Genomic DNA, 27,040 nt, shown 5'->3' on the forward strand with positions numbered 1-27,040 from the left:
AGGACCAGGTCTTGTTTCTTTGTTCTCTGGGCATCTAGAAGATACGCCTGTATCCACTTTGGGTGAGTGAACAAATGAAAGCCCCATTCTTGCTCTTTTTTTATATGAGTTGTTAAGGGAGCTGAACACAACGAGCAGAAAGCAACCTTATTTTAGAAGGTGGAAAGCCAGTAATGCTCTTCCTTCCATGAAGTCCTCCTGCACCAGCCACCTCAGCGGGGCATGCTGCCTCCCACCCTTGGCTTTAGGGCCAGGCTGGTGGCTCCTGGCAGGGTGACACTGGGTCCTCCGGCACTCCTCGGCGGTGGCAAGGGAGGTGCTCGGATGCTGCCGTTCCCAGGCGTGTGCCCGAGGGGCATCAGGTCGCTCCTGAGCCCCCCAGGGAGGTCGCCCACCCTCACCCAGGGCTCGCAGGAGGCTGACCCCGCAGCCGGACGCGTGGTGTTGGCTCCCCTTGTGCTGGGCTGAAACGCGAAGCGGCTCTGGGGCCAGGCCCTCTCCGGCCATCCCCGCAGCTTGATGTCGCCCCTGCAGCTCCGACGAGCTGCCCCACGGGGAAAGATGGGGCACAGGCAGCAGCCGGGGCTGGAGGGAAGAGGGGGCTTGCACGGGGTCCCGCAGCCGATGCCGACCTCCCTTGGGGCTGGCACCCACCGGGGCAGGGAGCCATGTGCCGGCAAAGAGGGAAAAGACACGCAAAAGCAGCCCTAATAATTTCAGCCCCCTGCCTCTCTTCTCTTTCCAAAATGGTCGAGATGGGGATCACCAGAAAAAAAAAAAAAGTAAAAAAAATACTCGTAAAATCTGGTTTGCCAACATTTTGGTTGGTAACCAGTGACCTCAGTTGTGAAAGCGTGATAACTGCCTCTGATACACTGTGGCTTATCTCTTCTTTATCCACAAGTGACTTTTGCTCCTTCCCAGTTAATTCATCAGATAAACAAGGATTTGCTTGGGGAGATACACTCAAGGCCGACACAAATCCTGACTTGCAAGGAAATAAACATTTTTTTTTTTTTTTCCCTTTAATCCCTCCCAAGAAGCAACAGGTTTGGGGGGGGGGGGGGGGAAGCACTGGGAGGCAAAGTTTGCCGAGACATTTTTTTTGTCAGCTGCTGGGTCCAAGCTGTTTTGGCATGACCGCCCTGCATCCTCATGGTCTCTTGCTGCTTTGCGAGTCTGGGGTCAGTGTCTCTGGAGGAGAAAAGGCAGCTCAGCACCTGATGTGGAGGTGGCCCGGTGTCCCCTGCCTGCCATCCTGCTTCGGGCTTCGGTCACGGGGCCGGATGGAGACACAAGGTTGTTGACCTCCACCTTTGGAGATGCCCTGGCTGAGAAGAAAGCTCGGCCGTGTGCCGTGGTCCATTCCAGTCCTCTGCTATTGCCAGAACAATGGTGTGGTGTATTTCTGTGTTTCAGGGCCAGCCCAACACTCGGGGAGCGAACCAGAGCCCCGTCCGCCCGGCCGGTGGGGAAACAACGGGGAAAGCACGGTGCCGACCTCAGGTAGCGCCGCCGTCCTGCTTCAAAGAAGCTCCTGCCAAGCGGGTGAAAAGAGCAAGCGAGCGGAAGAAGGATGGCAGAAATGGTAATTAAGGCTGCCCTTGGGCTCGCATGTCGAGCCACAAATTAATTAGCTAATCAGGACCCAGCCATAACAGCCTGCTGGCTGCTTGCCTGGCCGTTGTGAGTCAGCTGGGCTTCGCCGGCACTGCAGGCAGCCCGCGTGTCCGGGACGGGCAGAGCGGTGGCTTTATGGCCTGGGATGAAGACGATGCTCCGCAGACCTGTTGGCCTCCGCTATCTGTGCTGTGCACCTTGGCCTCAGCATCCTCCTGTCAGCGGCCCGAATTCCCTCCCCGGGGCAGGAGCTAGAGGGGATTTCCCACAGCCCTTCCCCTCCACGTGGCAGCAGGCCTGGTCCTTCTGCAGGCAGTCCTCTGCGTTTAGAAACGGGGTATTTCTTTGTGTCACTGGTTTGGTTCTACCGAATTTTGAAATTACGACTTTGTTCTCAATCTGAAGTTAAATGTGGAAGGAAGGTCCAACACCGCAATCATGCCCTGGAGAATTTCTACCACAGTAAAGTTTATGAGAGCACTACACTTGCTCTAATTGCAAAATGCAGCACCACAGTAGGGTAGGAAGACGGGGCAGGCTATGCTACAACAAGCAGGTCAACGCCAACTGTCACCCTCAATTGAAGTAAGACACAAGTCTCTAACCATGACCCTACTGAGCTGCAAGATCCCTTTATTCAACAAAGGCTGAATCAAGGCAATTCATTCTGTGAACAAGCCAGAAAAGAAACTTCCAATTACCAAAATCATGTGTCTTCTCCACGCGGCTGGTTTCATTAACACAAAAGGGTGGCTGATGAATTGCAGAGAGGGTCACACCAAGCCTTCCATGTAACCTTTGCTTCTGCTATTGGTCAGTAGCAAATGCTGAGAATAAACTATAAAACCAGCCTCCTTTTCTCTGTATATGCACCAGCAACACAGAGAAACCAGCGCAGCAAATTACCATGTTCACAGAGCGCAGGTACCGTTAGAGCCAGTGTGTTTAAAAGTCACTAAAGAACTCGACCTTTGCAAACTTGTTTAACCCTTTTATGGTTCCAATTTTACCTGCTCTGCTCCTATAGCTGTTCCCAATAATTTCATTTTGCCTTATTATTTGGTGCTGAGAAACAAAAAAAGTGTTTCTCAGTCACCTTCTCCAGATCCCCCAGGATTTGTCACTACCAGCCACCTGTCTCATTTCCAGTCTGATGATTCCTCCTCTAAGTTGTTTTACTGTGGAACTTGCTCTGTACGCCTTTGCTGCCCTTTCCTGATGTTTTGTTTCTATTGATTCTCTTTTTTCACTTTTAATAAACTCAGATGCCAGAGCAGGGGTGTCCTCAGGCCCTTTGAGGCCCACTACCACCGTACAAGTATTCTCGAATTATTGCTGGGTAGACTTATCTGCAGTTTCTTCACTGCTAGGGTGAAAAATAGTGCTTTTGACCAAATAATTAAATAGAGAGCACTGAATTTTCTAGTGGAGGGGATGCTTCAATGTACATTAGAGCAGGGGAAGATTTACTAGAGGTGGTGGCCAGATGATGGTTTACCCTGTACGTGGTCTAGTATACCACTCCGAAAGAGCAATTTTATGCATCTGTTAGAACTGGGTTTTTGAAATGCTGGTAGGGATGCCCCATGCAGCCTGGCCACCCTGTCTTCACACCCAAATGTAATTTCTTGCCTTTGACAACTCTTGCTCAGGTGCCTGCCTGCCCGCTTTTCCTCCCAGGTGACTGTGGGTCTCTATTTCCACAACACAGGAGCTGACCAAGACATGCCTGCTCGTGAACAGCAGTTGCGTGGGGAGTCAGGAAAGCAAAGCCGACAGCACGTGGATTCTTCCCAACTTGCCCAGTAAGTGCACATGGACAGCTGCAACACCTGCCACCAAGTCTCCACACTCCTGCATGCCCTTGTAAGTAATTCCTTCATGCTGGTTATTTCAGAGTGCAGACAGCTCAGTGTCTTTTTCTGAAGAAGAAGTATTATTGTTACACCAGGATGGTCATGACCAGAAGTCAGTAGTTTGACAAGATGTTATGATAATGATGGTTTATTTTCCAGAAGGCAAACCCCACCTAGTATCTCCTCTCCAGGAAGAACTTTCTCACTCCCTTTAATCTTGTGGAAAGACGTGGCTGGCTCAGCTCTGTGTTTTCCAGCACATGTCTGAAAACATCCGTTAGTTTGTTGCCTCTTATTTTAGAAGTCTGAAGATGAACATATATCAGAGGTTGATTTCAACCAGGGACTTGTACGCTTCTGCAGAGTGAACTCCGTGAGGTCTGGTGTTGCACAGCAGAAGTGAAGGCACTCCCGACTGCTAGGGACTCCAGGAGGTGCAGGAATGGCTCTCCTGGCTGTAGCGTAATGCATGCCTATACCCCAAAGCTGTTGCACCCATCGCGTTGTACGGCACAGTCAGTAACGGCCATACAGTAATCAGTCAAAGGGCTGCAGTTTGGCTGCCCTTGTTCATTCAAACAGTCTGAAGCGGTGTGTAAGAAGATTTTAAGGTACTAGCAATGTCTTTACCGATGGCTAGGACACCTTCACGAAAATGGATTACCAAGGCCCGGGCTTTTAAATAAGTAGAAAATGGCCCACGCAGAGGTTGCCCTACTCTGGGTAAGCAACCCAAGAGCGCAGTGCGAAGCGAAGTGATTGCTATGAGCGGCTCTTGTCCTCACAGCAGTGGGTGACCTCCCAGGGTGAGGTAAGCCTGCCAAAGCGCCCAGACTGCACTCGAAGAGAGGTGCTTTAATGGCCCAGCAAACCAGACCCAGCCGAGCTATTAAAGATAAGGCTGTCCCATAAATGTCAGGGGAACTGCGGACACGTCCCTGCTGTGCCAAAGATGTAAAACATGAATTCAGCTCCATCGTGTGAGGAACTGGAGCCCATGGGAGGTGCGGCACTGCTCCGCATGGACGCCTGCCAGCCGGGAGCCGGCTGGGGGAAGCTTCATACCGCCTGCCAGGCAGGACACGGCCAGAGCAGAGCCACCGGCATCTGTGAAGCCCAGGACAGCCTCTGGGTCTGGCAGATGAGGGAGGGAGGAGCGAGGTCCACAGCCCCAGAGCTGGTCCAGCAAACGTGCATCCAGGCACTCACCCGGTGCAATCCCTGCAGCTAGCACCTGAGGATAGGATCAGCTCTTTTCAGTCAAGCTGTTCTGTTTTGGTTTTTCTCAGTTATGCTGAGGAGGATAACATTTTTGGGTCCTAGCAATTTAGCATCTGGGTGCCACAGGGCTGCAAGGTGGGGAGCAGTGCCCATCCCACCCCCCAGCCAGGAGGTGGGCAGCCTGGGGGGGCACCAGGGCAGCCCCAGCCCCAGGGAATTGGGCAGCTCCCTGGGGATGGAGTCTGGCTGCAGCATCTCTGGGGCAGGGACTGAAACATAACCCACCATATAGCAGTGAAGAAAATACACTGGGACACATCACATCATTTCTTTTACTTTGCAGAAGTGCATGGAGGGGGTTGGTTGGTTTGCTCTGCTCTGGGTAAACCACAGATGGCAGCCGAGGTAGCAAAAATCTCTGGACTTTCTGAGATTCCCATGTGAAACCTGATTGAGTTTTGGGGATAGAAGCAGAGAATGGCGGGGGAGGGAGAAGGCAAGATGTTATTTTAATTAAGAATATTAATTATTTAAATTTTCCCAAAGATACAGAGGTAGACTGGTTCTGATATCTCTTGACCCATTTCTGGCCTGCTATACCCTCAGCAAGAATCACTTGGTTTGCCAGGACTGTTTTTCCCCTGGACACCTTATAGAATAACACGCCATGAGCAAAAGCAGAAATCTTGGAGAAAAACCGTCCTTGTCTGCTGCGATCCTGAACTGATACCAGCAGCTGCAGGACTAGAGTGTCCCCACCACATCCTTTAGGAGCACCAAAGGCATTTGCCACAGATCCTCGTATCCCCATAGACCTGCTGCCTTCAAGCACACAGGCGCAGAGCTCACGCAGCTGGGGAAGGGAGCTGACCATGCGGCTATTATTCTTGTAGTAAAATATGGTAGTGATTAGGAAAGGAATTCGATAGGAACTGCAGAAAATTTGCCCCAGAGTGAGAGAAAAGCTAGTCTTTTTAGGGGAGGGGAGCTGGTGGCAGTGCAAAAGAGCAGTCCGGTTTCTGGTTCCCACCTTTGCCCTCCCAGCAAGGCTCATCCCGGCACACAGGGTGGCACAGGTTGCCTTCCCCTTCCCTGTCCCCTCGCCAGGCTCCACCACTGCAGACCCCAGGGCTGCACAGCACCTCACCACACCACATCACGCCTCGCTGCGGTTCAAAGGGCACGGTAGCATCTCGTTTACCACAATCACAGTTACTGGCTGAAGGTAAATAAATGGCCTATCTTTCTTCTCTCGAGCTGATGTCCTGCAATCTAGATGTGTACCGTAATACGCAGGTCGCTCTCTGGAAAGCCAGGCTCCAGTTAAATGCTGCCCGAAGGAGCTGAAGTCTCTTCGTGCCATGGCTCAGCCCCACTGAGCGTTTTGGTGGCTTTTAGAGCAGATGGAAAATGACTGCAGCTGTGGAGGAAGCTCCTTTATTGAGTTAATGCCTCACATTTACCAGCACTCAATAGAGATTGCAATGTGCGCAGTAACACTTTCCATGGAGGGAGAGGTAACAGCAAGCGTGTAATACTCCATCACTTCTGGGCTTGAGATGTAAGGAGGCTGGCTCCTTTTGGTAGTAAAGACCTGCACTAAACCACTACCCCCGTACTCTTGCAAAGCAAGAAGTGTTTATATCACGCTTGCAAAACCTGGAGGGAGGTGTGTGTGTCTTTAACTAAATCAGCATGTCATCCCTGCAACATATGGACTTTCTGTCAGCAGACAGCCATCTGCCTAGCTGCGATAGCAGACAAGGATAACTTGGGTTCAAGGTTCAAAGGATGATAGTAGGGGAGAGCTGTGCAAAGGAGAGCTGAGCAGCGAGGGAGTGGGGCTTTTTCACCCCACTCAGAGAGAGACGTGCTGGCTATCAACCAGGGGCAATATGTTTGTGGCCCCAATAAACACAGCCCTCATCACTCTTTTCCCTCTGTCCTTTAAAAAGATCAAGGACACGAGTTCCCTGGCTGCGTGGCAAGATGCGTTCCGTTGCATGTCGGGCAAACAAGTCTTTTCCATTCTGGTTGCAATTGCTGTGACGTGGTTCTTGGCTTCGGCCGGAATCTGACAAAGACTAGCAAAACTGGGAGGCTGGATTGCATTGATCAAAGAGCTCAGTTTAATTATTTGCAAAAACCCTCCAGAGTTCTCTGTGGCTTGGGCCTTTCTGATGGCTTGGAGCCATCCTTGCAAGTCTGGGAGTCCTGGCCACGCAAGAAGGAGTTGGCCCAGAGACAGCTGATAATGCAAAAAGCAGAGGTGGTGCTGGGTGGGACGGAGGAAAGAGGAGGAGCCTTGTATTGTGCACGGCTTTCTGGCTTTCTCACCCACTACATAGAATCCCAAGGCTTGTGAGCTCTTCTCATTTCACTTAGTTATAGGCATGGCCTAGGGCCTTGCAGAACAAGACATTTCAGAACAGCCCTGAAAATTAATTACCTTATTTTTTATACAAAAGAACTAATAACTCATTGTAAGAGTGATGGAAAACCATAACTAGTTCCTGTTGCCATTAATTGTCGATGGGGACCTTTACTCTTGGGGTGGGGGTGTCCCTTGGCAGCCTTTCTAAAGTTGCTGAAACCTCACTTAGATTTTATCTTGGTTCGTGTTGCATAACAGTTGCTTTGATGTGACGTATTTCTTTTTTTTTTCCCCCTGCATTATTTCAGGCCAGAAGAAACAAAGATCTTGCCCAACATCCTGAAGAAAATTGGCTGCACCCCAATGGTCCGAGTCAACAAGATTGGGAAGTCCTATGGGCTCAAGTGTGAGCTCTGTGAGTGTCCCCTTTCCACCAGGTTTTTCCATGCCACGAGGTGAGGGTGAGGGGCGGTGCTGGAGGGGGGCTTCAGAAGAGGCTCTGTGGAGAGCAAGCACAGATGGGGAGGGCCAGATGCGGCAACGTGTTGGGTACTCCCGTTTATTAGGTTACACCACAGCCATTTGTCAGACCAAACGGGATGGTTTCAAGCTGCAGTGAGCAGGGGGGGAATGGTGGTGGAGGCATCTCTCTTCCCAAATAACTGCGGCATAAGCTCAGACCAGAGCTGGGCTGAATTTGGAGACGGGTGGATGGCATCACGGCAACGGGCAGGGATGCTGCAGCACCCGGGGTACCACGTGGCGTGTGGAGGAGAGACCGGCCGAGCCTTCCCGAAACGTGGTGGCTGGGATGGGGCGAAGGGCACGGCGGCACGTTTCCCGCAGCCTGCCTGGGCAGAGGGAGCAGCTTGGGCTGCAGGGGACACGCACCAGCGCAGCCCCTGGCTGCCAGGCAGAGCTCCCACGCAGGGAGAACTCTGCTCTGCCGTGGCATCACCTCCGCCAGCTCGCCTGGAGCTGGGCCAGGCGCTCTGCATCACTGTCCCGGGAGCAGCGATAGTTTCTTCTGGGGATCTTCCCAAAACGTAGCCCCGGGCAGAGCAGCAGGGGCTGCAGACAGCTGGGTTTGTCAGCGACACGCGTGCCAGGCCCTGGTGCTAAAAGCCAGACCGAGGCGCTGGCTGCAGGGTCAGGTTTTCCAGCAGGACCCAAGTCCTCCCCCCTGAGGGGATGTCAGCGTAGGGCTGATGCTATCTCATGTAGGGATTGCTTTTAGCCCGGTCCCCTACGGACATAAGGATGGTAAGATTAGGATATCTCTGTCCATATGGAGTTTTCAGTCTCCTTTCCTATAACTTTTAACCCTATTAATTAATTTCAGCCAAATTGGGCGGAAGGACAGATGTCTCAGAGGCAGTAAGAGTCAGGAGTGTCACATAGCTGGGTAAGAAGGAGCGACGTGAGCGCTCACCCTGCAACCTCTACGTTGCACCGCCTCCCTCTTCCCAAAATAAGACCTCGGGGGACGGTGGGGATCCATGGAACAGAGGTGGCGGAGGCAGGAGGACAGGTCCGCAATGTCTGGTCCACCACCTCTGAAGCAGTCTGTCCCTTGGACGATGTCTCGCTTGGGCAGGCGCCTTAGGATTTGGTGCAACCAGCAGCGGGGAAGCTGGGGAGACCCAGTTTGCTGGGATGGTGTCTCCCTCCCCTGGTGCAGGAGGGGAAGGGGAGCAGGACAGGCAGAGCAGCTACATGGTCCTCTCTGAGCTGCAGGTCAGCACGGAGCCTCTCACCGAGCAAATGTAGGAATGCCGGCAGCGCTGCTGCGTCAGGGAAGCAGTTACGGTTGGATGTGATTACCTCGTAACCTCTGTGCCTCCAGGGTTGTCTGTGTAGCTGAATTTTTGGCACTTTGCATTATAAAATGTAATGGGTGAGCACAAGATTTTTTTTTCCCCCGTTCTGGCTGCTCAAGTATCAGGTTGATTTCTCAGCCTCAAGTAGCTGTCTCTGCTAAGATGAAGTGAATGACTCCCCAAAAGTACCCATTTCTCCCTGTTGTCCATAAAACAGAGCTCAGTACCGTCAGTTCAGATGTAGATGTTCATCAAAACCTCGGTAAGAAGAGTCCTGCCCCGAGCGTTGGTGGTGTGGAGGACCTGATTAGGAACTGAGGTGTGCCTTGCAGTTTGAGCATGCCTTGGGAAGTCTCCATTACTTGGTTTTTTGGTAGCTCAGTGAAGAAATTATAATTTTGGCTGACTTGAAAGTGCTTTTTTTATTGTTTGTTTTTCTTTATGGCACCCCATTCAGGACTACAGAGCAACCCTACAAAAGGGACCCTTTTTAGATACCTGTTAATAACTGCTATGCCCCAGGAAAGACCGTGACATCTCGTTGTTAACCCTGTCAGTGCCTTGCTCAGAAAGGAGTCCTCGAGGCAGGGCAGCAAGGTGTATTGTACCAGGGTTGGACCTTCCACCTAGCAATCCCTGTACATCCAGTTGATTTTAAACCCACCCTGGACTAACCAGGCCTGCCCGCTGCCTTCAGGGTGCTGCAGGTAGATGAAAGGTGGGGGGAAAGATGGACTGTGGGCAGGTATGCTGATGGGAAATCCCATGGCAAGCTGTGGCACCCTGTAAGCAGGTTGGTGGATGTGGTCCCCGGAGCAAAGGACCATCCTGCAGCGGAGGAATGGGTGTCCTCAAATGACTGCAAAGAGGGCTGGGGGAGCAAGGAGCTGGTGCTCCCAGCTGTAGCTTGTCCCTGACAGAGCCTCCCCTTTCATTTCCAGTGGCAAAATGTGAGTACTTCAACGCGGGGGGAAGCGTGAAGGACCGCATCAGCCTGAGGATGGTGGAAGACGCAGAGAGAGCTGGGATTATAAAACCAGGAGACACGCTGATTGAACCCACTTCGGGAAACACAGGTGGGAAGGGGAGGGATGCTCCCCCCGCGTGGGCACTGGGCAGGGTGGCATTTCTGAGGGGCTGCAGGAGGGCGCAGGGATTCGAGGAGCTCTTGCACTTGCAGTTACAAGGTCAGCTTTGGGCCCCACGGCTCTGGTTCTGTCCTCCCCTTGGCTCCCCTCCCAGTGGCCGTGGGCGTCCTAGGGTGTTGAGGTGCCTCGTTGTTGCGATTCCAGAGGGTCTGTGAGGGTCCCACGCCTGCACGGGTGTGCATGGCAGGTTGCCTTGTGGCAAGGCGAACAGCCTCAGGAGTGGGAGGACCTGGGGCAACCCCAGGTGTTTTCAGGCTGGGAAGCTCTTGAATATTAAGAGGTTCCCAGAGGGGGTTTCCCTGACGGGCTGGAAGATAAATCGTCTGGGTTTTTTTCTTGTCACTGTCATCCTGCTCAGGCACTAGATTATGGTGGGGTACGAGATGAGAGGGGACAACAGAGGAGCCCCCCTGCTATTTTGCAGCCTGCACAGGACCATCAGCAGAACTTTCCATGTCCCTTTACTGCTCCTTGCACCAGCATCCCCACCACAGCAGGGACACACCTGTATGTGCACGGCGTGCTTTCCTGTAAAAAGGCACAACAGAGGCTGTTGGGGTGCTCTGGACGGAGTTGAGGCCACGTCCCTTGGGGTGCTCCCCACGCAGAGTGGGGCTCAACTCCAGGGCACTACCATCCTCCCTACAGCCTCTCGCAGGGACACACTGCTCCAGCCTCACCTTCCTCCTCTAGCTGGGGACCAGCTGGCTCCATCCATCACCCCCAGTGAAATTGGAGCAGACGTCTCCTTTGCCTGCTCGTCACGGGGTGACTTGTGCAACTTCGTGGGTGTCCCGTGTCCCCCCCCCCCCCCGACATCATTTGAGGGGGAGGGGAAGGCACTCCTGAAGCAAAATCACCTCTCTCCCGTGTTTTGGAAAACAGAGGAAGAGGAACACTAATAGATTCCTGCGAGCAAGAGGGATACTGCAGCTCGGCTCCCCTGTTACTGCATCCTCTCACGCTCCCTGGCACTCCCGGCTCAGCACGAGAGGCTCGCGGAGGATGCCCTTACCTGTAGCTCGTCGGTGAACATTTCTAGGTTACGTTCACTGCTGGGAGAGAGGACCGTAGGAAGCAACGCATGTCAGTTGGCCTTGCCAAATGCTGTTGTCAACCAATTCCCTTTCCTCCCCACCACCTAGGAATCGGGCTGGCACTGGTAGCTGCAGTGAAAGGTTACCGCTGCATCATTGTCTTGCCGGAGAAAATGAGCATGGAGAAGGTCAGAGCTCTGTACGGTATTACCCCACAGCCGGGGAACATCTCTTTCCCTGTCTCTCTCTGCCTCTCCCTTTCTAGAGATGGAGTGCCCTCTCCTTTAAAGGGTAATGAGCCTTGCCGCGCACACTGACATAGCTCTGTAGTTATTCAGAAGATGTCCTCTTGATGAAAAAAAAAGCACACTGTGATGGCCTGGCTGATTATCCAGTGTCAGCGGTGCAGCTGGGGTCATGTGTTAGCAAACACAGTGCCTGGCTGCAGAGAAATGGGGCAGGATCTGCTGTCAGTGAGGGCAAGGGCAGGACGGAGTGGAGGAGAGGCAGGCAGGTGCCTGTCCTGCTAAATTCCCCTCTGACGTCCGATGTGTGACTTGGTCTCCCTGTGTCTCTATGGTTTTCTTTAACCTGGAGACACTTACGGTTGTCTGAGCTGCTTTCTTGAGATGGTGGAAGTCAAGTCACTTGCACAAGAGCTGATGATCAGGTAAAACTGCTGTCCCGGAGATGGCAGAAATCTCTGCCTTGGTGAGCCAAAAGTCTCACAAACTGCTCAGCTGAAGTCATGCCAGTGAAGCCAGACCTGGACCCTGACTTGGCTCCGAACGGAACCCTTCTCCAAAGCACCACTCTCATTTCAACCTAAATCTCACTTAAGCTCAGTCTGGATCAAACGCCACCTCCAGCTGCCATGGGCTTCATCTCCAGCCGCCCCAACACTCACCCACCCTTCTCTTTTGACCCCCTCTCCCCCCAACGACTGCATCTCCCAGTGGATTAATACCTTAAGGCTGATTTGTAGTTGCTCCTTCCCTGTGCTTGGAGAGGGGAGAGAAGAGACTTGGGGCAAAGGCAGCTTTAAGACCTCCTCCTTGCACGTGGGAACTCAGACCACAGCACGCAGGAGACCTGCTCCCTACCCCGGTTCTCTCTGCCCCTTTCCCCAAGCACGAAGGAGCCGCGCAGTGTTACCTACCTCCGCCGTGTCCCCAGCTCGCCCTCCGAGTAGGACAGGGCACGAGGCCAGGTTAGAATCTGTGTGCCAGCTTCAGGCAGGAGGCCCCGGGGGCCAGGAGGATGTCAGAGATAGTAAAACTGAGAATCGGACATTGTATCTCCAAATGCTAAATGTCTCCCGCATGCAAAGCTCCTCTGGCATCTGACACTGCCATGAGCCCGCAGGTTCGGATTACCATCGCTACATGGGATCAGTTGCGTTACATCTACTCTCTTGCCTCCCAAAGGTCGATATCCTGAAGGCGCTGGGTGTTGAAATCGTGAGGACCCCGTGCACCCGCTTTGATGCCCCGGAGTCTAACATTCGTGTTGCCTGGAAGCTGAAAAGTGAAATCCCAAACTCTCACATCCTGGACCAGGTAAATGCCGTTCCTCCACTGACTCTCTTTCCAGTTTATAGCAAGTGCTCCAAGTGTGCCTGTGTTTGGGGGCTTCGTTCAGACTGGCAACGGAGGCAGATTTCGTCAGCATTTTATGGCGTTTGAAACTCAATCTCTCCTCTCTAAAGCACGGGGTGGCAGAAACAAAATAAGGGACACTTCCAAACCTGTAATACTTCTGCCAAAGCCTGGATGTGGGCGAGGCTGGGTTTTGTTGCACAATTCAAAGACTCCTCAAATTGCTTCAGATTTAACTCTGACCTAAAATAAAATCACTTTTTATGCCTGGCTAGCAGCCTCTGCTCTGCCTCAAAAATATGCCTCATGCTGTAAAGGGCAAACACCAATGATTCATGCCAGCAGTTCTGCAGCACTGGGTCTTGTACAGGAGGGCACTTCTCCCTTCGGTCTGACCCCGCTGCAGAAAGACATCCCTATAGCGAGTAGGGAGCCCCTATAGTGCAGAAAAGTCAGGGAAGCTCCTTCCTTTTAAGAAAAAGGGAGCTCAATGTCTGAATACACTTTTCAGAAGCAGTCTGGCCTACGGGTGTGAACGTGGGGCTGCACACATTTCAGTGCTGTACCTGTGTACCCCCCGTGGTAAACCTCTCTGGACAGGTAGGACAACTACTCTGGCCCAGAGCTCCCAGCCACCTAACATGCTGCACTGCCAACCACAAATGCCCCTAAATGACAAAGCAGCTCTCAAAATTATATATATATATATATATATCTCATATATATATATATATATGATACTTGAAAAGTTTTCTAATATGGCTTTTGAGGAGGTTTGGTTTGGTTTGTTTTCTGAGATTTTTAGGAGCATTGTGGGGCTGTGTTTTCAACTTTTTAGAGGCAACAGAAAAGGTTAAAATGCTTCTATCTAAGCAATAGCTAAAATACAGAGCCAATCCTCTCCCTCTGGCAGCTAGGGCTTTAACAAAACCACCAGATCCCACAAAACCTGGCAATGCAGCATATGGGACAGCCGCACCGTCCCCACACTGAAAGGGGACCAAGTGCCAGAGAGGGAGTGTTTGTGAGCACGTTTAATCTTCCAGCGTGGACAAATCCCAAGTGTCCTTGGAATTCTGTCCCAAAGTGACAACCAGGAGGAATACCTGTGACCTGGCCTGGCCGGGTTGCAGTCCACCCCTCACCGGGAGAGGAGGGGGCAGTTGCATGCTTTGGGTAAAGTTTGTCAGGAGCTACTGCTAGTTTGGTATCTGACCGACACTTCACACAGTAACTCATGCTGTTCTCTGTTGAAATAAACAGTACCGAAATCCGAGCAACCCCCTGGCTCATTACGACACCACAGCTGAGGAGATCCTGGAGCAGTGCGAAGGTACCGTCTGCGCTGTTGCTTCTACGTGCCGAGAGTGTGCAGAGGGCTATAGCCCTCTCCGAGAGGTTTAATTTACATCACTTATTGACCTACATGTCTAGAAAGGGCCAGAAGGGCCTCTGTAGGTGAAGGCACCCTTGATAATACTGACACGCAGAGTGTAGCGACTTCTCATGATCCACTCCAGATACACCTGAGCCTGCAGGGCTTCCCTGCCACGGCCTCCCATTTCAAAAGCCTGAGGGAGGAGACCAGGGGCTTAACAAATTCAGGCTGTACCGGAGGAGGAAGAACCCGTCTCTTGGTGGCTACAACGTCTCTGCGACCTGTCAGCCGGGAAAGCAAAATTGCCCAAGAGGCTTCACTGAGGAATATAAATCCATCAGGGCATGGCAGGCCGCGTCTGATCCAGCGCACTCATTTGCAAATCAAAACAGACTGAAACTTCACAGCCTAATGACATTTGATGTGACAGCTGGGGGAGGATAAAGGACTATCCCAGTCCACGTCTGTGCAGATAGAAGTGAAATTTATTGCCAGTACTGGGAGCGCTGCAAAATGTAAACAGGACTCAAGGGTTTTAACTGGAGAGCAGTTATCATAACAGTAAAGCAGTTGGGTAGCAACAGGAACAAGCGAGTCCCAGCCTTCCCTCCACTACAATGTTTAGCTTTGCTCCTGCTGGCTGCCAGCAGTGACTTACAAGTCCCCTTTTCCCAATGCAGTTGCAGCATAAGGCTCTGAAGGCCTGACTGATTCTGCTCCTACCAGTCCTCAATCAGTATAATTTCACTGATGCTGGTGGGACTACATCTGACCAACGCAGGTGCCAGGGCAGAGCTCTGCCACCTCCCCACTGTGGATGCTAACACTAGCTGAAAAGTTGCGCCTGTTATTGATACGTGCTGCTATTCATGTGCGTGCTTTCCTTCGAAGTGGTGTGGTTTGAAAGGGCTGGAAGGGCTGAGATACTCCCTTCCCCTTAAGCCAGTAGATGCCAAAGATGCAGATATCGTGGAGACCAGTGGGAGACCTGGAGGTCACCTCCAGCCCTCTGCACTGAGGCAGGATCAGTTGTGCTCAGATCCTGCAAGTTCACCTGAGCTTCTTCGCAGCACCACACTTTGGCCGCTAGCGTGACCTCTGCCTGGGGTTCTAGCAGCCGAGGGACACGGGACACGGGCTCTGCATCTGCGCAGGGTCCTGAATAGAGGGGAGACCATGCTGGAGACTGTGCTGAGTCCCCGCAAGCCTCTCTCTTCCCTGACCTGCAGGCAAGGTCCACATGGTGGTGATTGGGTCTGGCACAGGAGGCACCATCACTGGCATCGCCAGGAAGCTGAAGGAGAAGTGCCCAGAGTGCAAGGTAAGCTGGGAGGCAGGGCTGCCTGCTGGGAGCCGTGGCCCCCCTGGGTTTTCCTGTCTGTGCTTTTGATCAAGCCTAATCCCACGGCTCACGTGAGCTAGCAGTTGTTGTCTCCGCCTATTTGGTTTTTTACAGTGAGCTTGGCTTTTATTGGAAGCAATGTGGTGTTCCGTTCACCTTCACCTAAATCCATCTGGGTGCGTTAGAAGTCAAAGGCTGCATAGCCCCACCGCTATTCCCCCCCTGCCTGGTGCCCTGCCCTTGGCAGGACACTGTCAGACATCCACAGCAGAAGTAGCTAGCCCAGCTGACGGCATTACTGCTCCTGGCTAACCCGCCTGCAGAAAGGTTCTGTTCTGGCAGCTCTGCAAAGGGTGCAGACTGTGCAAGTGCTTCTCATCTGTCATTGCAAAAGCCTCCACGCTTTATGGTTGACACCAGTCATAGATGCTCGTTCTGCAGAGCTTGTGCTTCAAGGCAGACTGGAGGCCTGACAGTTATTGCCTCTCTGGCGTGGTCAGTGTGTGAGCGATCCCTGATCCACCAAAGGCAAAATGAGACGGTGAGGACCCAGGCACTGGAGGACCTGGGCATGAGATTACCTCCCTGACTGCTTGAAGCTGTGTGTGGAGCAGTGTCACCATCCCCTCTCAAGCTGTGTGCTGAGGGAGGCAACCTCGGCCCAGACATAAAGCTGTAAGCAACCAGGGACGTGCCACTGTCGGCCAGCATGACTAGGTCCAGAAAGGATGTCTGTAGCTATGGGTTTCCACAGGTTTGAGCTAGCTGGCTGGCTTTGCACTGGAGCAGATTAAGGAGCACTCATTCACTATCCTAAGGGCTCTGCCAAAGGGGTGATGACAAACACCTTGAGAGTGATAACATTTTAAGCCACCAGTCACTTCTGCAGCAGCTGAACACTACCTAGGATCTATTTAAAAGGCCAGCAGGAAACAGTACCCTTTTATCCTGGAATGTCTCCATGCCACCAGTGGATAGGAATATTAATGAATACCATAGGAAGGAAAACTTGCTGATAAGGCGTGGGTAATTTTTCCTTTGAGTCGTGTATTTGACTATTTCTGAACTCCCTTTGTGGTTTAATAAATCTTCCTTCCCTCAAAGATCATTGGTGTAGATCCCGACGGCTCCATCGTCGCTCTGCCCGGCGAGATGAACAGGACGAACACCACAACGATCGAAGTGGAGGGCATTGGGCATGACTTTATCCCTACTGTCCTTGACAGATCAGTAAGTAGCCATGTGATGACAGGCCTCTGTCTATTCTTTGGCGTTGCATCCAGCCTACTCCCAAGTTCAGATGTAGCCGGCTCTGGCACCCGGCTATGGCCCAGCCCTAAGGCTACTTGGGTACCTTCCCAGCGCAGAACAAGCTGCTGGGAGGGGGGATCGGGACCCCAGCACTAAAGCATCTCTCTGAGTAAACCCGATTATAACTGACCTACAAGGAGAAGGCAAATACAGGGACAAACAAGGAGTATGCCACAGTACCAGCCTCCTCAGCTCAGCCTCACCAACGTTCAGAGGGTGCCTCTCCCACTACGATCACAGAGAAGAGGTCAGCGCTGAGGCTGCTCTTCATCACACTAGCGTTTTCTGAGCCTTCACTGCCATAGGCACCACACTCACGCAGCAGAAAGCTTGCACCATTTATGGGCTGGAAGACAAGATCCAAGCCGTGTAAGACAACAGATCATGAACCTGGTACCGTTTCTTGTCAAGTTTCTTCTCCGTGTATCAGTTGCCACCAGGCACAGAGCTTTAAAGCCCTAATTCAAGCTGCGTGCATTCCCCTGGCCTCATTCTTAGAAAGGTCCCCCACAGCCTCAGGCCCCAGATTCTCTCTGCTTTCAGATGTTGTGTTAACTACATCTCTGCTGTCGGCAATTGGCTTTAGAGCTGTGACCTGTAATAACCCAAAACTTTTTTTGTAGTTGGATCTGACTTTCCCTGGCAAAATCTTGACCATTAGTGTAGCCTAGCCTGAGACATCGTGAACACGGCTCCCTCTTCTGCATCCTGACTCTGGACCTGTCAGACATCCCTAACTCTCCAAGGAAAGGGTGCTGGCTGGAAAGGCTAGAGTGGGTGCCTGCAAGCAAGGACACTCTCCCCAGACCAAGGATGCCCTGACAAATGTGTTTGCTTTCAACAAGTGTGGAAAGCAGCTCAAAGTTGCCAGGTGTTGTAGGCATCAGCACCATGGCATGCCTCAGAGGGTCAGGACAGTCTGAAATAATACCTCCAAGACCCAACCTTCTTGCTTTCTCTTCAGGTGGTTGATCAGTGGTATAAATGCAATGACAGAGACTCGTTCCTCATGTCTCGCAGGCTGATCAGAGAGGAGGGATTATTGTGCGGTAAGCACCAATGACGACAGTTGCTTCTCTTAACAAACTTTCTGAACCTTATCCTTTCGGGACCAAAATGCTTTGGGGTAGGTGTTCTCTGCATTTTGTGTCTGCTAGGTTAACAGGGCTGAATGGCTGAACCCCGAGCTGGTGTGCAGGTCTCTGTAGAATTCAGAGGTGTGGCAGTGAGTCCGTGGTCTGGGATCTGACTCATCGGCCACAACAATTATAGAAGCAATAACTCTCCTCTTACCGGAGCACTTTTGCACATGGAACTGGATCTCCAGACCTAACTGTGTGTGGTGTAGTGTTACACGGGCTGAAGAGAGGATTAATGGGACTCGGGGCAGAACAGGTGGGCTAAAACTGTCGCTCCGCTAACAGCTCTGCGAGGCTGGACTCTCTGTCGTTGAACGGTTGCCACACTAGAGGTGCCAGGTTTGGACCAGGAAAGTTTGAAAGTAAAGAAAGTGTAAGATGTTCTTACTGAGTATTTCTCCCTGTGCCAACAAGCTGTAAGCGATCCCACCAGCTTTCCAAAATGAACAGGTGCCCTCAGACAAACCCTGCCTGTACCCTAAGAGCCTCTACACAGCATCAGCGCTTTTTCAGCCTTCCTTGCCACCGAGCAGATAGCTATATATTTGCATCCAGGACCAGACAATACGTAGGCTTGTAGTTACAGCTGATAAAAGTCCTGAGCGCTCACATCCAGGGAGTTTTGAAAAAGATTGGGCCATTTGTAATGAAACGCTTAAATGTTGATTTAACCTAGCAGGCACAGAGTCACTGTGTTTCAACAGAAACCACTTGTTGAACTCAACTATAATTTGTGAATAGCTTCATGTTCCCTGAACTGCATTTTTCAGGGCCTTGCCTCATTTGTTTGAAAAATGTGACCCAGTGCTAATTAACCTGCTGTAAAATACGTGCTGCCTTGAATGCAGTGTGTAATTGGCACACAGATAGTGGAATGTGTTTGACTTCCAGTACTCAAACTACTGGTGGAAGAATTGCCTCTGTAAAGCAGGGACCTGCTTTTCCTACGTGCAGCAAACCACATGCGTGCACACGGACACAGGGAGCGTTTAAGTCTTCCCATCACGTTGGCCTGGTATTCCAAGCATGAATGTAATGTTTATGGTTTTTTCAGTCTTTCAAATGTATTTAAAGCCAATCTTTGATTGCCAAATATGTCAGCCAGAAGCTCTAGATTTGGCATGGTCTTCTCCTCACCCAAAGGAAGGGTGAGGTGTGGTATGAATGTCCCCGTATTTCAGCCTTTGGTCTGTCTGCGGACTCACCGCAAGAAGTGGTTCCTGAAGTTCATAAGGTGACTCTTATGCTGCCTCAAAAGCCCATTGCCAAGAGCCACCGTATGAACACGTCCCTTTAGTCCCTACCTCTTCCTGACCCTAAAACCTACAAGGCTGTGGGACCGGTTGTCCTCCCACTCCCAGTGTCCTGAGCTGCCCTGGCGCACGAGATGCCACCTCTGCTACGGCTTTGCCTGGGTGCCCCTGCGCCGTTAGCTGGGGCAGTTCTGTGCCCCACGCACTGGGACTGTGGCCCTACACCCTGGGCAGCCCCAACGCTTGTCTCTCTCTTCTTGGTATCTGTCCAGGAGGCAGCTCGGGCAGTGCCATGTCCGTCGCCGTGCGGGCTGCCAAGGACCTGAAGGAAGGTCAGCGCTGCGTCGTCATCCTGCCCGACTCCGTCAGGAACTACATGTGAGTTTCTCGCATCCTCACCTGCTTTCCAGCATTGGGGTGGGAGATCCCATAGCCTTCTCCCTCACTTTCTGCATATGGCCCTGGTTGGGGCTATGGGACCCTTCGGTGACACGAGCTTAACACTGCTGAGCCCAGGTGGTGTGGGTTGCTGGAGAGACACCCCACTAACTCTGACAGCATGGCAACTGGAGTGAGCCCAGAGCTGGGAGTTTCCCTCGAGCAGCTCACAGGAAAAGAAAAAAACAACAGCAAAACAACAGGGAGAAATAGCATACTACCATAGCAAGCACCAGGGGCTGGGTGCTGGGACACTTGGGGTTTATTTCCTCTTGTCACTGACTTACTGCACGGAGCAGGAATCAGTCAAGCTACAGTTTTTGAACTTGCATGCCTAAAGTTAGGAAGGCAAATAGCTGGCATGCTTCTAAGAGTTACTGAGCACCCACAGCTCCCGTTGACCTTAAAAGGGGCTAAGAGCAGCCAGCTGCAAAAATCATGGGAGCCCTGGGGCAGTGCTATGGTCTAGTGCATGAAACAAAGCACGACTTCTTCTGGAAGGCTCACAGACTTGCTCTTTGTTGGTGATTTCTAGGTCCAAATTTTTGAATGATAAGTGGATGATAAAAAATGGTTTCCTAAATGACGTCCAGGAGCACAAGCCTTGGTAAGACAACTTCCGCCAATATAAACGGTGCTAAGGGAATCAGCTTTCTGGGTCTGGAAATTATTATCTTCAAAGGAATATATTAGCTTTGAGTATTTAGAAAAAAACGCAGTTAAGTCCAGATCCCTCTGGAGAGGCCGTAATGTCAGCTCCTCTCCTTTGAGTGGTTAGATATCCCAGTTCTTCAATCAAAGTCTACAAAGGAGCTGTTTCTGTACCAAAGTTGTCAATCCACTCCCATGAGGCAGTCATTGTCCAGGCCACCTAAACCCTGCTGAACAGAGCGGCTGCGGTGGACACCTAGGTCCACTCAAAACCTCCTCTCTCTACTCCACAGCTGATGTTCAAAGGACCATCGGGCCAGCAGGGAGATGGGTCCCTGCTGCAGCAAGCACCCTTTCAAACAGCTCTGGAGGTCTTTTCGGGCAGGGAACAGTAAATTTTCACTTTCTAGAGCTCCGAGCCAGAAAAGATGACCAACTCAGCCATCTCTTGGACACCATGGGTCCCCTCAAGGCAGGGAACCACAGACAAACTGTTAACACCAGTTGATATGTTGCTGGGCAAATGCCAGTTGTTTAGAAAGCACTTAGTCTCACTTTAAAGACAGCAGATATTATTGATGTCACCTGCTCGTTTGGGTTACTATAACCAAAGGTTATTGCAAAATATTTCCTAAAAACTTAATACATTTCCAAAGCCTCTCGTGCCTGGTTAGAATTCCTCTTGGCCCTCGCAGCCTCTAGCATTGCCCTGCCTTTGCGAGGACAAAGGGCTGAGACGAGTGGTCCTCAGCAAACAAGCGTAGCTTGTCCCTCGTAAGTCACACGAGCATCTGTGCCAGGCTTTCTCCTGGAGGAGCTGCAAATGCTGCATTTTGAGGACCAAACATACAAACCAAAGAAGTAAAACTGGTAAGCCTCCCCACTCGTGAGCCTGAGGTGAAGCCCTCAGTAACTTCCTTGGATTCAGGACAGCTCAGCACCTTGCCAGCTGTTGGCCTCAGCTCTGCCTCTGGCGTTGTATGAACACCGGGCATAGGGAAATCTTGGCTTCAACAAGACCTGGCCATGGTGGACTTGTAGCATTACTTCTTTGGGGATAGGAGTGGGGCGAGCTTTGCAGGCAGGTAGAATATCTCTGCGTGGTTGGTCTCATCTCTATTGGCCTTGCCTCCCCGAGCAAGACCCAGAGCCATGCAGCAGAGAGGAACAGCTTGGTGCTGCCATTTGTCTTCCAACAGGTGGTGGAACATCAAGGTGCAGAAACTGAATCTCTCAGCCCCTCTCATTCTCCTCCCAGAGGTCAGCTGTCAAAAGGCAATTGAGATCCTCCAGGAGAAGGGATATGACCAAGCTCCTGTTGTTGCTGAATCAGGGTAACTATTTTTGCTCGTTACGGAGGTGCCCATTCACGCAGGAAAAGCAGCTATGATGAAGCTAAAGAGAAAGTCCCATTTACTGATCCAGCGATGGGGCTCTTGCGCTGGATTCTGTTGTGCGTATTTTTAAAATATCACCTGCCTCCTTGTGAAGATTCATCAAGAAAAATCCCTGTAAACAAGCTAGTTAAAGTCAAAGCCAAATCCAGTGCCCACCAGACTCAGCAGAGGTTGGATCAGTGCAAGGGAAAGCCAGAGGAGAGGGGAGGGCTGGGTGGGAAATGCAGACAAAGAAGCAACTGGAGAGCCCACAAGTTTTCCTTCTCCCAGCTGCTAAGTCCTGCACTGCAACAGCAGACTTTAACTACTGTTAAACCAACAGCTTGGTGAGGACAAGGATCTTCTTGTCCTGCTCACATGAGGAGAAACCTGGTGTCTCCCACTGACGGCAGCAGCAATTTAGTCACTGACTTCAAGGGGAGCAGTTCAGCCCCTACATAAAACACGTGCCCTACCTCAGGTCAGACCTTTTGGAAAACTCCCTGTTCCCTTACAGGCTTATTTTGGGAATGGTGACCCTCAGCAACACCCTCACCTCAGTGCTGGCTGGAAACGCACAGTTCTCGGACCCTGTTACAAAGGTCATCTACGACCAGTTCTCGAAGGTACCGCTAAGGCTGTGGCTGGTGTCAACCGCTGTCCGGGGAGGGGGAGAGGTGCACCACCACCCTGAGGTGGGAGAGGAGCTGGGAGAAGAGGTTAATGAAAAGACAGAGAGAGGAAGGTAGAGAGTGGTGGGGAGGGTGATGGCAGCATCATGGAGGTGAGAGTAAGGACTCTCACCTCCATGTAAAAATGCTGCTGAGCCTGTGAGGTTCAGACATGGGAGCTTCTACACCAGGAGCAAAGTGTTTGAATGTCCACTCCCAATCTTACATTGTCAGAGGATTTCATCCAGCTGGGGAATCAGCACCTTCTGAAATCAGAGCCCAGCCATTGCCAGGGCTCAGCAGGGCTGGGGCAACAGGCGCGTGCTCTGACGGGACCCAGGGCAGGTCCTGTGGGCGTGCAGGGGAGGGATGCCTGGTCTGATGGCCATCAATGGTCCAGAGATGGAGTGAAATAACCGGACGGTGCTTTAGGGCAGCTGGAGCCATCACCTCATGCTGGCCCATGGGGGCCCTTTGGGCTGAGGGGAGACAGTGCTGTATTTCAGCTACAGCAAAGCCAGGTTTGCAGGTTGCCTGCATCCCCTCCCGTCTCTCCAAAACAGTGCCGGGTGGGTGAGGTGCGCCTGATCTTCGTCCAGCTGGGTGCCACCCTGCCCACTCATGGCCACAGTCAGAGGCAGGAGTCAGGCTCCACACCACTGTCCTTTAAAGTGAAACGTAAAATGTCTCTTTTTGTCCTGTTTAGATTGGCCTGGAGGACAGCCTTGGGAAGCTTTCCTGCATCCTGGAGAACGACCATTTTGCTATTGTTGTACACGAGCAAATGCAGTGTAGGTATCTGCAGAAGCACTGCACGGGCTTTGCATGAGTGTTTGAGAGGGGAAAGGGAAATTCTCAAACTGAGCTTGGTAGGTATCGGCGCAGCTGCTCCACATGTGCAGCCCCTGAGCCTTTGCAGGAAGAATTCCTGCCCGTGGCTCTGAAAAGCCCTGGAACTGCCAACTCTTCACCCATTTCTTTTCCTGACACCACAGGGATGAGGGGAGAGGGGGAAGCTTTAACTACAGGAGCCTGGGACCAGCACACTAGTGGGTGTGTGTCCTGCAGGAGCACTTCCCAGATCCTGGCCATGGGAGCTGTGCTGTCCCCCCATGCTGGGGTGACGCTGAAGCACCCATCAGCTCCATCCCCGCCCCTCATGTCGTGGTTTCCCATGGAAACCCACTTTGGATGATGGGAAGGTATTCATTTTGGGATTTCATTTGGTCCCCTCTGACAGCCAAGGTGGACTGTAGGTAGCGGTTTGGGGTGCAGTGCTTTTGCCGCACAGCTGTAGGCTCAGGCCTCGAGCACTCATTTAGTCTCTTGACCCTGAATTCAAATCACTGCCTTGCTGGCTGTGGGCGACAGAGGAAACAAGGGGGAAGTTAGGGCTCTCTGTAGGTTTAGTATCCCAAGGGCAAGATCGAAAGGAGCATTTGGGCATATTAGATAAAGCTTAGGTGGAATTCAGGCATGTAAGTGCAAGGGAACAAAATACACAGTCTGCATCCCACTGCTTAAAGACCTTCTGCTGTGCATGCCCAGAGGCTGTGCCATCTCTGAACACCCTTTTTCCCACTTGCCACCCCTGGATTCGCAGCCAAGAGATGTCCTTATGCCTGGGTGCCCCAAGGGGGCTGGGTAAATTGATACACTAAGGGGCCTTGCGTGCTGGGTGCTATCAGACACCTGCCCTGGAGGTCCAGGGTAAGTCGAGAAAGCTGAAAACGAATGCGTTGGACCGTGAGGAAGCCCTGTGGCAGGGGCACATGAGTTGGGAGTCAGGAGGCACGACGCACACCAATGCGTGCAGCCTGTGTATGAGCCTTACCAGGACCATGGCTGGGTACAGGGGTGCTCTGCCAATTCGGGAGCACCATTAGACTAGTCCAATAAAACAGCCGTACCAGTAGCTTTGGTTTCTTCTCAACCCACCGTGCAGCAACCCCCTCCCTGCTGAAGTGAACCTGCTCAGTAGAGTCACGTGCAGTTGGACCACGTCAGCGCGAGGGTTGCTGACACATTGATGGCAGCAGGGATCACACCTTGTTGCTCCCCTGACCCAAAGAGGTGGGGTGGCAGGTGCTGTTCTGCAAACCTGACTTAACACATCTTTCCAGTATAATTATACCGTAAAACTTCTAGAAGTACAAATTTGGCCTTATCTTAAGGGAGTTGCTTTGTTTAAAATGTTAGCAAGGTGAAAAAGCAGTCAGAAGACCCATGTTTAGGTCTTCTAAATTGGAGCTGAAGGGTGTAATTACACTGATTTTATGGGTTTACACATTGAACATGCAAAGCATTCCTACGGTGAGCAGCATGCAATAGTGCACTGTATCAACTGTCAGCAAAGGGCTGCCTGCTGAACTCGGGGCCTCCAAAACCCACCGTGTGCAAACATCCAAACCCCTCTGCTTGTATCTCCGTGGCCTGCTGCCCCAAAACCCCATCAGCTCTAAGGCTGGCTTGCAAGTCCAGCTACGTTTCCACAAAATGTTGCAAACAAAAGTCTCTCACTCAAAACTGCCTTTGATGCACATTTCCAATTCTCTCTCCAAAAATGTCAGGCAGAGTTACCTTTCTCGGCTATGTTGTCATAAAATAATGAAAATTTATTTGTATCAAATTTTGATATAAATTATATGGTATCTGCAAATTAAATGGTACGCACCAAAAAAATATCAGCCAGCTGTACACAGTGCCTCTTGCTCTGGTTTTCAAACAAGACCTGTTTTCTTTTCCAGAGCTGCTGTTTTAATGCCATCACAGTGACTCCCTTATTTATTACTTTCTTCCCACACCTTTGGAGCTTGCATTTTATCTCGTGTTTGGACTCTGGTGGCTAGTTTTATTTTTATTTAAGAAAACATTTCTCAGATAGTTAAAGCAATTGTTGCAATGCTGTTTTATTAATGGTGGTGTAGGACCTTATGAGAACAGAGCAGAAAGTTCTACTCTTAAAGAGTCCCATTACTTTACCCTGAAAAGTTTTGCGGTGATAGAAGCAGGACTGGAACAGAGGTTGGGTAAAAACAACTGGGAAATTAAGTTTCCTGCTCTGGTAAAGAGTGCATTACCTACAGCTAAAACCTCCCTGACATTATCCCAGTAAAGCAAATGAGGCTGCATCAGTCATTTCTGCTGAGGCAGAGCAGAGACAACTGCTGTCCCTATTGAAGTTTTCTCTTCATAAGCGAATAGCAGCCTCTGCACAGCTGTGGTGGGGGGAGTTTCTTCTTTTTTTTTTTTTTTTTTTCCGCTAAACTGGCATTTTCTGTGCTTACAGTCAATGGCAATGGCAGTTCCTTCATGAAGCAGATGGTGTTTGGTGTGGTCACAGCGATGGACCTCCTCACCTTTGTCAGCAGAAATGACAAGAAGTAGCACAGCAGTTCGGCTGCACCCACCTCCGCTCCTCCGGCAGGGCCGGCTGCTCCCCCCGAGCCTGAACCACCCGGCCGAGGGTGCTTTCTGGTCCAACCCAGCTGATAGTTTCTCAAAATGACTAGGTGAAAATTGTAATGTAGTAACCGTTTGTCCAGTAAATGCCACCCACAATATCACTAAAGAGAAGATAACTAAAGAAATTGCGTTTAATAGCCATGTTTGCTTACATGGAGCTACCCAGGGCTGGAGAGGTAACGCAGTGGGAGGGATGAGAAGGGCGCCCAGTTTTTAGCAGGCGTGGGGTTTGGTGTGTTTGTTAGCAGTAGCTACACAGGCACTGCCGGTGTTGTAGTTTCCATGAGTTGTCCTGGTCCCACCAGGGCTGGAGCCTGTCTCTGCCATGAGAAGATCCAGCCCTCTTGAGGGCTGGGGGCAGCGGCACCCTCCTGCTCCTCTCCAGCCCTCAGAAACCTTCTTTCTCACCCCCCGGCTCCGTTTGGGGGCCAAGGGGGGGTCAGCTTTTTCCTCCCTTCCCTGGGGGTGATTGGGAGAGGCAGAGCCCTGGAAGAGCCACGAGGAGGGGAGCGGGTGGGACGTGGCACCCTGGTACGGGAAAGGTGGGGAGGTGGGCAGGAGGGACGGGAAGGGACAGCCGAGGGCTGAGACGGGCAGGGGGACGAGGTGCTGGGCAGGGGGGGAACGATCGCTCCTGCAGCAGCAGCTCGCCTTTGGAAAGCACCTTCCTCACCTCTGGGGGAGCGGGTGGCACCCTGTGCCCTGAGTACGGTCCCATGGGAGGGGGCAGTGAACCGAACCCCTTCCAGACGTAAAGACTCATTCTCACGACACAGTAACTGGGAGAGGGGATACGGCTTCATCCCTGTGTCCCGTAGCAGTCATCTCATGAATATGCATCCTGAGAGCTCGTTATCGAGGGGTAGAGGGGAAGGAGACGTTGGCCTTAATTTTGCTGTCAGTGTATTTTGTTCCAGGAACTGATAATGAAGGTCAGAAGAGCCATTTGCCGTGGCTGCAAAAAACATAAATGAAAGCAAATGTGGAAGGAGGGCTGTGGGACTAAACTGAAGTGCCATTGAAACACAGTTTGGGGGAGTTACTTTCGAAAGACACAAAGAGCTTTACAATCTTTCCATAAGTCTCGGGAGCTGCTCCAAGGGGACAACAACCAATTCTGATTTTGGCTTGCTGCTAAGTGGCTAGTCCATACTTTCTATCTATCTATCTAATCCAGTCTGTACGAGACTTTTATTAAATTATAGGATGCTGAAGTATTTATATTTAGGAAGAGTGTCTCTGTTGCTTTTTGTTTCCCGAGTGACACAAGCTATATCAGATCTTCTCCGAGTTTTTGCTTGAGTAATAACCATATTTGTCCAGAAAAAGTAAAAACTTATTA

General features: G+C 51.5%; 1 protein-coding gene across 1 annotated transcript; it reads left to right on the forward strand.

The window, feature by feature from the left end:
• Positions 1-1,364: 1,364 nt before the first annotated feature.
• On the forward strand, positions 1,365-27,040 carry LOC142033601 (cystathionine beta-synthase-like). The gene is given in 17 exon segments (XM_075033632.1): positions 1,365-1,563; positions 1,565-1,588; positions 3,332-3,486; positions 7,380-7,486; positions 9,833-9,967; positions 11,185-11,264; positions 12,504-12,635; positions 13,938-14,007; positions 15,282-15,373; positions 16,499-16,624; positions 17,670-17,754; positions 19,370-19,475; positions 20,071-20,142; positions 21,386-21,520; positions 22,080-22,188; positions 22,940-23,024; positions 25,523-27,040. Coding segments are annotated over 17 exon segments (1,782 nt in total). The 5' UTR covers positions 1,365-1,392; the 3' UTR covers positions 25,621-27,040.

This window comes from Buteo buteo, chromosome 8 (genome assembly GCF_964188355.1).
Source record: "Buteo buteo chromosome 8, bButBut1.hap1.1, whole genome shotgun sequence".
In the NCBI taxonomy this organism is placed as follows: domain Eukaryota; kingdom Metazoa; phylum Chordata; class Aves; order Accipitriformes; family Accipitridae; genus Buteo; species Buteo buteo.